The 13,637-nt window shown below is 41.5% G+C and overlaps 2 protein-coding genes across 6 annotated transcripts in view; both read right to left on the bottom strand.

Moving 5' to 3' along the window:
- pum1 (pumilio RNA-binding family member 1) overlaps positions 1-3,922 on the bottom strand; it is a 23,611-nt gene extending 19,689 nt beyond the window's left edge. Inside the window, exons 1-3 of one of the 3 annotated variants that reach the window (XM_067502456.1) lie at positions 3,797-3,869; positions 2,778-2,862; positions 452-624 (exon numbers count right to left, since the gene is read on the bottom strand). In XM_067502456.1, coding sequence (XP_067358557.1) covers positions 452-624; positions 2,778-2,817 — 213 coding nt within the window. In that variant the 5' untranslated portion in view covers positions 2,818-2,862; positions 3,797-3,869. Of the gene's footprint in view, positions 1-451; positions 625-2,777; positions 2,863-3,796 lie in introns of all 3 variants that reach the window. The other 2 variants (XM_067502448.1, XM_067502465.1) reach the window with 2 other exon arrangements.
- Positions 3,923-5,328: 1,406 nt separating this feature from the next.
- On the bottom strand, positions 5,329-13,076 carry nkain1 (sodium/potassium transporting ATPase interacting 1). Of its 3 annotated transcripts, XM_067502571.1 has the most exons (7): positions 12,430-13,074; positions 11,465-11,602; positions 11,008-11,088; positions 10,344-10,541; positions 10,189-10,249; positions 7,920-8,001; positions 5,329-7,443 (listed from the first exon to the last, which is right to left on the bottom strand). In XM_067502571.1, exons 1-7 carry the CDS (start codon positions 12,481-12,483, stop codon positions 7,434-7,436), a joined length of 624 nt encoding a protein of 207 aa, XP_067358672.1. In that variant the 5' UTR covers positions 12,484-13,074; the 3' UTR covers positions 5,329-7,433. The 3 variants fall into 3 exon arrangements, with proteins under 3 accessions (XP_067358672.1, XP_067358681.1, XP_067358690.1); XM_067502580.1 differs by lacking the exon at positions 10,189-10,249 and having other exon boundaries at positions 12,430-13,076; XM_067502589.1 differs by lacking the exon at positions 11,465-11,602 and having other exon boundaries at positions 12,430-13,075.
- Between the last annotated feature and the right edge of the window lie 561 nt (positions 13,077-13,637).

Below are 13,637 nucleotides of genomic sequence, written 5' to 3'. Positions count from 1 at the left end.
GAAAAAATAATCTTGTTAGAATTTGAATTTTACTGCATGTATTAATTTCTTTTTTTTGTCCTTTCGGCGTATCCCTTAAGTTCAGGGTTGCCACAGCAGATCATTTTTCCACATGTTGATTTGGCACCGTTTCTTGTACTGTACAGATACATCTTTTTTGGCAAGCAGAAGCACTTCTCTATGTATACCGACATGAAAATCCACACATAAAAATGAGGTAACCAGACTAGACTAACCTAGTGTTTTCCAAGACAGGGGTTGTAAATTACTGTGTTATGCATGATGATAAAAGATAGAGGATTTGCAACTGCAGGAGAATATCAATTTCTGTCAATATGAAAGGTACTCTAATGGCTATAAAAATAAAGGACTAACAGTGTGTGCACCCATGAAATGTTAAAAGTAACATGACCATAAATTAAATCTGTAAAGGTGTAAGTGAGGTCATTACCTGCTGGCTGGGGGGTGTGGCCTGAGGGGTCTGCCCAGTTGGTGGGGCATGTCCTCCGCTGCTCAGCACCACAGGCATGCTGGGAGATGTACTTCTATGGTGGGGGCTGAATGAATCCTGCCAGAGCACTGCTTTCCTCTTCAACACACACACACTGCTCATTCCACCACAGCCTGTCCAGAGAGAAAGACATCAGTTGCATGCAAACAATGACATGCGGGGTCAATATACTAAACAAGCAAAATGTCTGGTAATCTCTGAGCAGGTTAACACAGTTTAACAATGCAGCTATCATGCTCATGTGGCAGTTAAGTACTGTTTTTAAGACCAAAAATTTTGTTTAACACATTAGGTCTTTACAGCCCGCAATGACACAAGAACCTTTACTAACATTTAAATACTAAGACAAATTATTATCCATGCTCTACAACCTTGCTTTGTATAAATCTGATAGACAATTTATGGTATAAAATAAATGACTCATCTAATTATTTGCCTGTCATTTAACTATGCAAAATGGTTTCTGATCCAAGTTAAGAGGCAGTGCCTTTGTTCCATAACCCTTCGATGTGTTTCATACATACATGAGTAAAAAGTAGGCACAATGCAATCTTGTTTAAATGGAGCCAATATCTGGAAGGGGCCTTTAACATTTATGATCTTGAGGTGATGCCAGTGTTGCAAACATATCTTAACATTGTAGCACAGGCTGGTTTACATGTTACAACTACAATCAGTTAAATATGATACACCTACCTAAAACTACTGCAATAATATTAGGGATAAAAAGTGTGTTTCTAATACCTTGGTCACATTATCATCAAGGGTACATAACACCTCAGCATAACTGCATTTCAAAAGCACCAAACTATCAGACACATCAACCATAAAAAAAAACATGAACAGTTTCTCCAAAACTAAACATAATAGTTGTAAAGATTTTATTTAAATAATGTCTGATTTATTCCCTTTAGCTACATGTACCTAATAAACTTACAGTTGAGTGCGCATTACACAATTTAGTATAATGAACAATGATGCCTCTGATCTAAGACTGCTGTTGCAGAGTGTAGATACTTTACTTTACTATCAGGACTTATTTAATATTATTATTATTATTATTATTATTTAATTTAAAATGTGTTCAATAAAATTGTGTAATATGTAGTTTGAATGTAGACCTGCATCTTCTGTCAGAGAACAGTAGAATTACTATGCTTTGTGTATCAATACTAAGCAAAAGCCTTCACTGACTTTATTGCCCAAAAAAGGGCCAAAGTACATGATAAAGTTTGTTGGTTGTAGACACATTAGGGACAATGCTAGTTCTGAAATTTCTGATGCAAAGGGGCAACATTTTATTCAAGCTGCTTAATTGTTGGAAGAAGAGTGCTACGACCAAAAGTCATGTTATTAACCAGAGAACCACTTTGCAAGCCAGCCTGAGGGGTAGATAATTTAACTGGCCCAGCATGACTTAAAGTAAACGTCACAGTACCTCTGTTTTTGGATGGAGCCAAATTTACTGGTATGATGCTCCTTTCACATGGACAGAATTTCAACACACATATTTAAATATTTCCATATTATGCATCTCTGAAAGTTTTCGCATATGTATGAATGTGTCCTTTTATGTGTTGTTCATAAGTTACTCTTGTCCAGGTCAAGACAAGTGATGTTCCATAAACAGGAAATTGGTTACTATGAACCCCAGGGTAGGCACATGTTTGGGTGGAACATTGTTGCAGATCCCTGTACTGGTTGTGGTAAATGGTCGTACGATTATAACTGTATCATACCATCACGGGAGAATATTATAAGCACAAAGCTAAATGTAATGCATTCTAATACAGCAGCCCTGAAAAAAATCCTAGTTTCATAAAAGGTCTCAAATAGAGGTGTTAAACTTTATGGGAACTTTAGAGGCTGTGCTGTGAACTGCTTCAAGATAGGTGTTCCTTGTGTAAATGTAACAATTACAAATTTAACATTAGATTGGTTAGCCAGAACACAGAAAGTGGCTAATTTTATTTGTCAAGAAATGGAGACTAACTACTGGTCCTCTTTTTGAAATGTCAGAGGGGTCTTGTCATTTTACCAAGATAAAGGCTTGTGGGTCATTATGTTAGTAAACCCTGGATGTGTACAGTGTGTCTGTCCCAATATATTGGGTGGTAGTAGTGGTCAACGTTTGGTACACACCTAATCAGAGATAAGTTGTATTTTACAAACACTGTTTAAATGACCAATTCCACATTAGTGTCCCTACAGGCCATAAGGATATTACAAGCAGTTCTGTTCACACTGAGCCATATACAGTAATTACCTTTGCCAGAGTCCGTCTGACACTGAAGCTTCAAACGCATGCAGCTTTCTCTCAAGTCTGCCGAAATCACTGTGCAACACACCCCCTCCATAAAGACAAAAAACACGACATGACCGGATGAGCAGTACTAAAAAATAAAAACAGCCCAGCTTGCCAAGTGATCATTCAAGGATACACTCGTGTTTGTTTTCCTACTCCACTATCCAGACAGCAACAAAGACATTAGCTCTTTACTTCTGCTCGAAAACCGGTAGAGGAACACCCGGAAATCCACAACAGTGTGGCCATTCCCTAACGCAAAGCGCACACGGCTTGTTTGCCAAAAGTTTACTTTAGCACCCGGAAACAGGTACTGTGCTCCATAATCTAACTGGGTTAATCATTATTCAATACCGGGGATCAATCCCCCGCATACCGGGCAGAGACAGGGGTGTGACAATACAAGCAGGCAACATGCAGCTAGCAGGAGATAACGTTAAGTGTATCGGCAGAGACAAAACCTTGCTCTTTGGAAGACGTGACACATCACAACGACAGAAAACATGTAGCTAATTGTTCAAAATAGTTTGACAATTCCCGGGTGATTCGTTTCATGCTTCTGCAACCACTCATGCCTGGCTCGGATCTGTTATGGAAGGTCCACTGCCCGTGTCTACCAACAATAACACGGCCTCCCCAACACAGGCTCAGCTCGGGCATACCGGTGGCGAAGCACGGGTTCCACATAACACCTTAAACGGAGGCACCCTAACGAAATGATTCTGTTCTTAATAAACACCCGCCTGCAGCCCCACAGATCCCCGTGACGCGGATGCTAACAAAGGCCCGAGAGCTGTCTGGAGCGGAAGACCGACACAACGGGAGGAAGGAGGCAGGCAGCAGAAAGAGATGCAGCCGCTTCAGTCCCTTAAATGCTGCTGTTTAACCCCTCACAGATGCCACATATCAACAATACCGGCACCGATACGTGAATCAATAACTTCATATGCTGTCGCGACCACAAGATAGACCATACTCACCGGCGGAGAGGGTGGATGGTCGCGGATTTTGGCCCCAGTTTCTCTCTGACACCCCAGGCTTTCACTCCGACAACATGGCGGCTCGACAGAGGAGCAGGCGAGAGCGCTGCATGACGGGAAGGGATGAAAGAGAACGTGCGGTTCATTGCGCCAACCGGGAGGGGAGGGTCACACCGGACCGCTCTCTTTGTTATGTGTATGTAATATGTTTGGATCGTGGAGTGTATTCATAATGGATCTTATCTGATTAGAGTGACCTCTTTCACATGTTGTTCAATCGAGAAAAAAGGTGCTTTTATTCAGCAGGCAGCCGTTAGTGGGGGATGTTACTAAAATAAGCAAGAAAAATTACAAAAACAATCAAATAAGCTTATCAGAAAAACTTACTAAATGTGACAACTACATATGTAACTCATGATCCCCGATTGTATTAGGATATTTTCACGGGAGTGCACTATGTATCAGGGTCTCTACGGCAACCGGCAGCTTGGCAGCCATGGCAACGTGCTGCGCCACACGGTCCGGGAGTTAGTGTCTGCCGTACGCTTCGTTACACCACTGGAATGTAAGTGAACGGAGTGAAAAGGGAGCGTGTGGCCCACATAACAAAAATACCCCAGTGGGTTTTTGGAAGCGTGCCAGTGGCGACCCCAAGGATGCGGAATAAGGACAGTCCCAACAGTGTGCATGACGTAATGCAGAAACAGTATTTCTGCTCTTTAAAAAAATAAAAGGCAATCACATAGGTGAAGTGTACACAAGTTGTCATATTTGGATTCCCTCTCTTAAGCGTTTATTACAGCGCAAATGAGAAATTGGTTTGTCTTTTTTGCACATTAAACTGAATTTGTAGGCAGATGTTTTGGCAATATTTGCCCTGAAACAATATATCCCACCTGTCTGCTACCTGTTTGGTCTAATCAGCTTTTTAGCAACCTCTTGGTCAGTTTATACGTTGCTTTATCATTTGTTGGGCGCTGACCTTTTTGTTTACAGGAAGAAAAAAGGCTAAAAACTAGAGAAACAAAATAAAATAACCTCTAACCCTTTAAATAATTTAATTTAATATATTAATAGTATTATTGCATTATTTGTAACATTCTCCACATGGGTAAATAACTAACTCAACTGAATGCCACAATCCTATATTTGTTATTGTGAATGGTCTATGACATTATTTTAACAATCAGATCTTTATTGTGGATTATTACCCTAATAAGATTAGGAAATGAGCTAAAATTGAATGGTCATTGTGAACTCATGCTTTAGTACTGTTGTAAGTTATGAGAAAGTGCTATTTTCTGTATGTTGGATTAGCTCTCAACAATTTGCATGTCATTTTAACAAGTCATGTACTTTTTCAGTTCACCAACGTTGATGCAATGTTTGTATAACCTTCTAAACTAATCTGGACAAAATGTATCTTACATCCCAGTGTTAATATAGTGCAATTAAAGGAAGGATTGAAAGCACTCAACTTATAAAACACTGAGTCACTCTCCACATGTGTCTACAAATGACAAAAGAAGTAGTTAGTGTAGAAAGTGTATTTTTAATATTTCAAGCTTAACCTTGCACTAAGGTTTTCACCTCATACCTGTCACCCTCCTTCTCTCTTCAGGTCTCCACATACATCTGCGAAAACTACTCGTGTCACTGTGCATGTTTCATGACATATTTTCCTCTACTTTGTTGACATGCTCCAGTGGAGATCAGCAAACAAGCTGCAGGGGTGCATGTGGTTAGTGAGAAAGATCATGGGGAGAATTAGCTGCAGATGGGTCAAAAGAATGCAGCATGAGCATATCCAAAAACGCAGAAGAGAAACAGGTATGAAGAAAAACTTGATGTGTACTCCTCTCCCCCAGTCCCACACAAACCCTACAACCCTCTTTACTAAATGGAACCAACAAAACAATCATTGGCTTGTTATTTACATGCACAGTATCCCCACTGTCCCCCCCTACAGACACACTAATGCCTGATCCCAAAGCCATCTGCATTCCCAGTCAACACTAAAACATGTACAGTAGGCTGAATTTATCTTCCTTAAGACTAAAAATCCTGGCACAACAGAACATTTAACTTGATTTGGACATATCCCACAACTGTAAAGAAAGTCAGGCAATAGTCTCCATTTTTCTCATTGTCAACAAATCCAATAAACACCCTACTAAGTATAGTTTGTGCAGCGAAATCCTAGCTTTGTGCCATGGAGCTCTATTATTATTGCATCCGTGAACTAAATTGATGTGTGGGGGGTTTGTTTCTTTATTACAGTAAAGGATTTTGAGTTATTTGATGCAATACCACCACTATCGTCCTCACTTAAAGATACACATACATTGCTACAAAATGATCTAGAAAATGTATTAACTGCTATGAGACTGACACAGTAAAACAATTACAGTAGCCTGATCTGAATATAATTTAGTCTTTCTTTACATGTATGTCTCCACATTGTAAGAGACACACACAAACTAAGCGCAGTTGATGTTGGGCTTTTTACAGGATATTTAAAATAAATTATTGCTAGCCTGATTCTTAGGGGCTCAGTTGGTAGAGTTGCTGCCTACCGACCATAGGGTTGCAGGTTCGTCTCTGGACAAGACAGTGAACCCCTAACAGACCATCCTCATCCCCAGCCACACAGTGCTGGTTCCAGGCCCGGTAGAAATTGGGGAGGGTTGCGTCAGTAGGCATCTGGCGTAAAAACTGTATCAAATCAACATGCAAACAAATTATCTGCTGTGGTGTCCCTGAACTCCTGGATAATTCGAAAAATAATTTCTAGCATGATTCTTCAGGCAGTTCACCCTTTCCACTTCGCCAACTCCGTCTTATTGCCCCACCAAATCTAAGCTGTAACAGAAAAATGTTAATGATCAACAGTGATTTGAATGGCATGGTAGAAGGGAAAGATGGCTTTGGGAGCCGGAATCGAAAGACTGCTCTAGTTTGACATCACCACATTCTAAAACGACAACAGGTACGAGCCGTGCCTCATTTTTGTTAAGTGATCCCTCCCCCCCTTCCCGCGTGCACACACACACACACACACACACACACACACACACACACACACACACACACACAGTTACGCACATATACACACACACACACACACACACACAAGCCCCCAGAAAATTAAATTCACAGGAGCACTGAGTGGTAAGAGTCCAGGGTGCAACCTCAGAGCACCAGCTAGTCCTGTGGAGTTACACAATCACACACACACACACACACACACACACACACACACACACACACACACACTTGTGGGAGTGTTGAGAGCTGGCAGTTTAGTGAAGTGTGTCCTTGGTGATTTGACAGAGGTGTCCCCAGCTCTTGTTCTCTGTATCTCTCCTTCGCACCTCGGCATACTCCATCTTTGTACCACACCGCCTGGTATGCTGGTTCTTCCCTGAGCTCTGTACATTCTAATCAGGGCTGTATTTCTCATTGTCAGATACAAGTGCGCACACACAACACACAGTCCTCTCTCTCTCTCTGGGTGGGGTTAAGTCCATTCCTCAAGTAAACTGTGACACACAGAGTAAGTTTCATCAGGACGGCTGCCGGGTTCCATCCACAGTTACACCATCAGGGTTTGGCATGAAGGGGGCGCTACCAACAGCTAACCAGCCCTGGGATGCAAGAGAGATCAAAAGGGGATACATACACCAGTGATTGCACATTATTATAACTGTGGCAATTCAATGATTTTACATTCATCATTATACTACGCATGTGAACAGTTAATAATAATAACTTGTGTCCCTCCAGAAAGAGTTTTACAAAGTCTGAATGTTTAACAGAAAAGCTATGGCTGCTGGATAACAGAAATACATTTGGAGGAATGCAGGATCCAGCATTTAAACTTAACAAACATTAGGGACTATAAGTCAAGATATTTCATCCTACTGCATTAAATTTTACAATTTCTTCTAATCTGGCTCTTGTACTCCACTGATTTTAGTAGTGCAGCTCCATAAAGTTGGTATCTCAACTTTATGGAGCTGCACTACTAAAATCATTGGAATACTAGTTAAAAGAAAAAAACAATTCAACTATAAGATCAATATAAAGCAGTACTCTGGAGAAAGATATATTTGTAACTCACGTGTAAAGAGGCTGCAGTTGCAGATGAGAGGACTTCTGAGGAGGCTGATAGCCATAGGAGTCAAACCCACCAATGAAATCAACTTTAGAAGGACAAAGAAAAAGAGGGGGTGACATCATTCCAGCTTTCTTTTGATCTGTTTTTGTAATCAAGTGTCATATAACAAAATCAGATAGTATTTTGGCATGAAAATCCATTATGGCATCAGATGGTACTGCAGTGTTTTCAGTATACCTTTATAACACTGTGGCATCAGAGTCGGCCAAACTGCACCCTACACCATCTTTCTCCCTGCCTCTATGTCACTGATACATTGTTCTAATCTTTCTCAATTGATTCAGAGGAATAAGCATGGTGCCCACAGAAAAGGAGCCCCTGTAGCTATAATCTGCATGTTAAGGAGCTGTCTTTAATGCAAGATTTATTGCTTTAGTAATATTATTCCTTTAAAAGGAGTGTTTCTGAAAGTAGAAAGTCACACTGATTTGCTTTAATTTACACTATTTTATAAATGAAACCAGGTGCAGGTACATGTTAATAGGGGTAATTGGACAAATCCTGTGCATTTAATACAATTATAGCCTATTTGCTTTTCAACAAAACCCAAAAAGATTGATTCCAATTCATTTGAAAAAAAAATATTTGACTAATTAAACTTTAATGTTTAAGAACCAACTGCAACAAAATATACCCACCCTTAGTCAGATTCTGTTATTTAATTTTTTGTCTTCTTCATGTCCACTTTTCGGTTTTACAAAACTGGACGCATTGAATCATCTGTAAAAATCATCTTTACAAAACCGTTTGCAATCATGCTGCTCCATATTAACTCCCAGTAAAGTTATATGTTTGACACCATGAAGTTTCTGTAGTAGTACTGACCAGTTCCACAGCAAACAAGCTAGACCCTATCTGATCCAAACTAATTTTATTTTGGTTATATTTAACTAATGAATGTGCTGCCAATATTCAGACTTATTTTCACATTCTTTTGGGTTCTCTTCTTGGATGCTGTCTGTAGAGGTTGACTTAATCCAGTATCCTTGGCACAGTCAAGTCAGTCACTGAGACACTTAAATCCACAGATAACCTTTGTGTCAATTTAGAATCATTTACTCATCTGTTTCTTAATGAAAGGTTGCATAAATTACAAATTTTTTTGTGGTGTCACATTTTGACAATGGTAACCACTATTACCACTATGTTCTACCTTATGCTGAGTTGCCTACCAATGCTGCTGTACACTCTGCAAACAATCTGGTTTCTTAATTGTTTAGACAATCCCATACCACATTCAGCCATGTTACATTAGACAGGGGTTAAGAAACGTGGCTGGTCAAAGGTTACGTTTATGCTACCAAATTTAGGCTAAACACTTTAATTAAAAGATATAGACTTTAATTATTGTAGGATGGGGGATTTTAGAGTATTTCAAAATGTTAGCGTACACAGAGGTGTAATTAAATTTGTAGTATAGCGTATCTACATTGATGTATCTGTAAACCAATATGTAAAAGAAGACTGCTGAACAGGAATGCTTAAGATACAAATTTTAAAACATTAGTTTGTCCACCAAAAAGCATGCCTTAACTAAATAACTAAATATGTTAGTCAGTTAATTCTAGTTAAAAATAATTTAATGGAAACCTATCAAGACTTTTTGCTTATGTAATAAAGTATTTATCTGTAAATATAAAAATCTATATAAGGATATATCATTTGTGGTTATTATTGTTAAAGTCTAAACTGTCATTATCTGTGCAAGTTTCATTAGTCTTGTATTGTTCAGAATATAATAATAATTCACAAAAAAAAGTGATGATTTTGCATGTCATTGTTATCTCACTATTACCACACACCATGCTGTTAGCATTACAGACACAGAGTGCCCTTCATTTTGAAAGAGGTTAAACTCATGATGCCAAATTGTAAAATACAGTACTTGTGTGAGTGAGAGTAAAACACTCAGGAGGTACATGAGGAGAAGAACTATTCAGAGACACAGATGGCACACCCAAGACAACCAACAAGCATTAGCCAGCAGACAGACGGACACTCTTGACTATGAGAATTCTGGCAGACAACTTGAATTCTTCACACAGATGAAGCACTAAGATCACACAGAATGAATCCTCTGCAGTGATATCACTCATGACTCAGACAAGAGAAAACAATAATCCAAAGCAACGGATCTTTAACACAGAATCCCTCTCAACACTCTGACATGAACAAACCTAATCAGCTGTGCAAGGAAGACAAAAGCACTTACAGCTGTCCTCGTCATCTTGAAAGACTTTGCTCACGTAGCAGGTGTATACGAAGCCAAAGAGCTGTTATAGATGAGATGGTCAGAAACAAGATGATTGCTTTTGCATAGGCTGAGTCACTGCTGACTTACTCATAATTTGAGTGTTAGATACTTACGGCCAACAGGATCTGAATGGCTGAACTCAACACCTCAATGTACTGGTAGTCAAGGAGGCACCCAGAAACAGTGATGACATGGTGGTCATCGGGGGCCATTCGAGAGTCAAGCACTGGCGTTACCAGGCAACCTGGACCATGCTCCATCCACCAAGAACGATGGAGTGATGTGTTGAATGTCATGAGAAAGTCTCTATCCTGAAAGTCAACACATATTCACATGTTAAAGAAATTAACAACTAAGCTTTATTCTCATTGCTGACTTCGTGTCTGTGTTCAAATCATCTATTCATTGTTTAGGCTACAAAAAGTACAAAAAATGTGAAAAGTTTCATGATCCTTTTTCTTAACTAATCGCTTAATCTAAAAATATCTCAATTTAGAAAAATACTCATCAGTTTCTTAGAGTTTTATATGACTTCAGATGTTTTGTCCAACTCAAGCTCCAACAACCCAGCCCCAATTATACCACCTCAAAACAAATAAATAATTAGTTATTAAAATCATTTATTTTTGTTTGACTTTTCAATAATTGCACGGATTGTTTCAGCTCTATTGCAAATAAATGTTTTGTAAGAGGTCCTAGCCTGACTAGGAAACAGTGACTGGACTGATACAAAATTCCAAGCTGTAGAGGGACATGGGACACAAACACATAACTTACCTGAGACAGTTTTCCAACCTCCAAGTAGAAACAGATGATGAAGGAGTTCCAGCCAACCCAAACGACCAGCCATACTGCATACTGCCAAACAGACACGGACATGAGTTACAAAATTGCTACAGACTTGTGTTTTATCAACTTAAACTGGAGCTCTGACATTATCAGAAGGTAAAATGGTAAATGGTCTGCACTTATATACTGTTTTTCTACCTATTGGCACTCAAAGCCTTTTACACTGCTTGTCATTCACCCAATCGCACGCACACACACACACCGATGGGGGAGCAGCTATGCAGCTGGCCAAGGCTCACTGGGAGCAACTAAGTTGGGGTTTATTGTCTTGCTCAAGAACACTTCAACGTGTGACCAGAGGAGCTGGGGATCGAACATGCAACTGCGGGATTGGCGGACGACCGCTCTATCTCCTGCGCCATAATCGCCCCTGGGTTATACTCACAAAGATGAGGTATCTGAAGCGAAACTGCACAGTGCCAAACATGCCCAGGATGACGGCCATAATATGGAGGAAGTTGGCCAGGATGGGAGCCCATTGGTAGCCAAGAAAGTCAAACACCTGCCTCTGGAGGGCTGCCACCTAGTAGACCGAGAGTATGGGGGTTCAAATAGCCTCTTATACATTAGAGAAAAATAGAGGAAAATAAAAACACACAAGTATAAACATATGCAAATACAATGCACATATGACCACAACACATAATAAGAAATCAAGGCTACACACACACACACACACACACACAGTGACAGGGACACACATACATAGGTCTGCCGCAGTTGTTTCCATGGCAACTGCCTGGAACACCAGCCAGTCCAGTGACTGTAAAAGAGGAGCAACCCCCCAAAAGCTCCCCCAAACTAATGAGAATCTATGGGCCGAATCCCCCTGCCACAACAACTGATCACCCATTGAACAATAGCCTCTACAATCAGCCCTCACGCTGCTGCCTGCATCATGATTACTACACCAGTAGATGATACTGATTACACACTTATTACATTTTAGAGGGAAAGTCTCGAGCTATTTGTAGACTGTAGCTAACTTTAACTCCGGGACAGAGTCCAAATGGTGAACAGGGCTCCTCGTCCCTCTTGTGTTTAACATTCACATGGTTTTTGCCAGAATGGGGCTATCACTTCCTTCTTTATACATATACAGACCACCCTGACACCAAAGTGGCCCCCTGCCCTACTCCCTCTGCCTCTAAGACACATACACGCACGCACACACTCGCCTGTAATGTGCCATGGCAACCCAGCAGCTGCAGTTCAAAGGTGTTGTAGTGTGACTGTTCAGAGGGGCTGATTGCAATGAGCGGGTCTGCAGCACGCTGCTCTAATTATATCTTTGTGTTGAGTGACTAGAAAAGCAGCTTTACGCACAAACACACACGAATACAAACTCACCAACTGCAGTGAACAGATCACCAGCAGCGTACATCTCCCGTCGCACTTCCCCATCTTGGAGGGCTCAGGACGCGGCTTGGAGCCGCGCAGGCTCCGGGGAAAAGACGGGTCCCCGGTCAGATCCAGACTGCCTGGTTCTTTCTGCTCACACCATTCCCGACTGAAAAGACCTGCCCAAGGCCCCCGCCGCCGCCTCCTGCAACGCTGATCTACCACTTCCACTCACGGCGAGTGACCCATGTTGGCCGCTGGATTTGTCCGTAAATACCGATTCTTTTCAGGAAAGAGAAGAGGGGAGAAGAGGGGGGGACGTCCACTTCAGGCCGGCCTGCAGCGGTCCGACAAGCAAATCACCTCGGCCACACCTTCCGGAGAGGGGATACACAAAGGCACAAAGAGAGACGGAAAGCTGTCATAATCGGTCCCAGGCTACAGACAGAAATGAGCATCATATGATAGCGAATCACACGGCGACGGAGGGGAGGAGGAGAGCGACCCCGCAGTCTTACTACGGCTAACGATCACTCGGCTATACCGACACAAAGCAGCCCGTTGTGACTCACGGTTTTCTAGGAGCGGAAGAGTTCTCGTCCCCACCACCACTACTACCCCCACTACCCCAACTCCCCCAACCCGATCTTCTTCTCCTCAAGCTGTTCAGGGAAATATGTCGAGTTAACGGGGAGATCTGCTCACCGGTACCGGGCTGTGGGCTCCTCCGCTCCGTCTCGCAGCGTCTTTTGTCAACAATCGGTGCCGGGGCGGGCGCAGGAGGAGCTGGGGGGGAAGAAAGACGAGGGGGTGGGGGTTCAGAGTCACCGCGACCCCCTCGAGGAGGAGCTGCATGGATTCTGCAGACCCGCGTGCGTGCGCGCGCGCGCGGCAGCCCCGCAAGGCGTTTATAAGGAGCACAAAAGAAAACGGGGTGTCATGGTGGAGGTGGTTCAGACAGGAGGAGATAATAAAGTCTTTTACCTCCTCCCACCACCACAAATATGGGGATACTGAGCAGCCTGCGGAAAAATCTGTTATTATGAGCAGTGCTTCAATGTGAAACATGGTCACATTAGTCAAATATCACCACATCAATCAAAGAATGCTTGTTAGTTAACAGTCTTACATTGTTTTTTTCTATTAAAAGTGATTTAACGTTTAAGTAGGTTAATCTGAATATTTTTTATAATGGACGCCACTCTGCGTTGCCCTGT

The sequence above is a fragment of the Channa argus genome, chromosome 1 (genome assembly GCF_033026475.1).
Source record: "Channa argus isolate prfri chromosome 1, Channa argus male v1.0, whole genome shotgun sequence".
In the NCBI taxonomy this organism is placed as follows: Eukaryota; Metazoa; Chordata; class Actinopteri; order Anabantiformes; family Channidae; genus Channa; species Channa argus.
The sequence above is the reverse complement of the archived record's forward strand: the minus strand, read 5'-3'. Positions and strand labels throughout refer to the sequence as shown.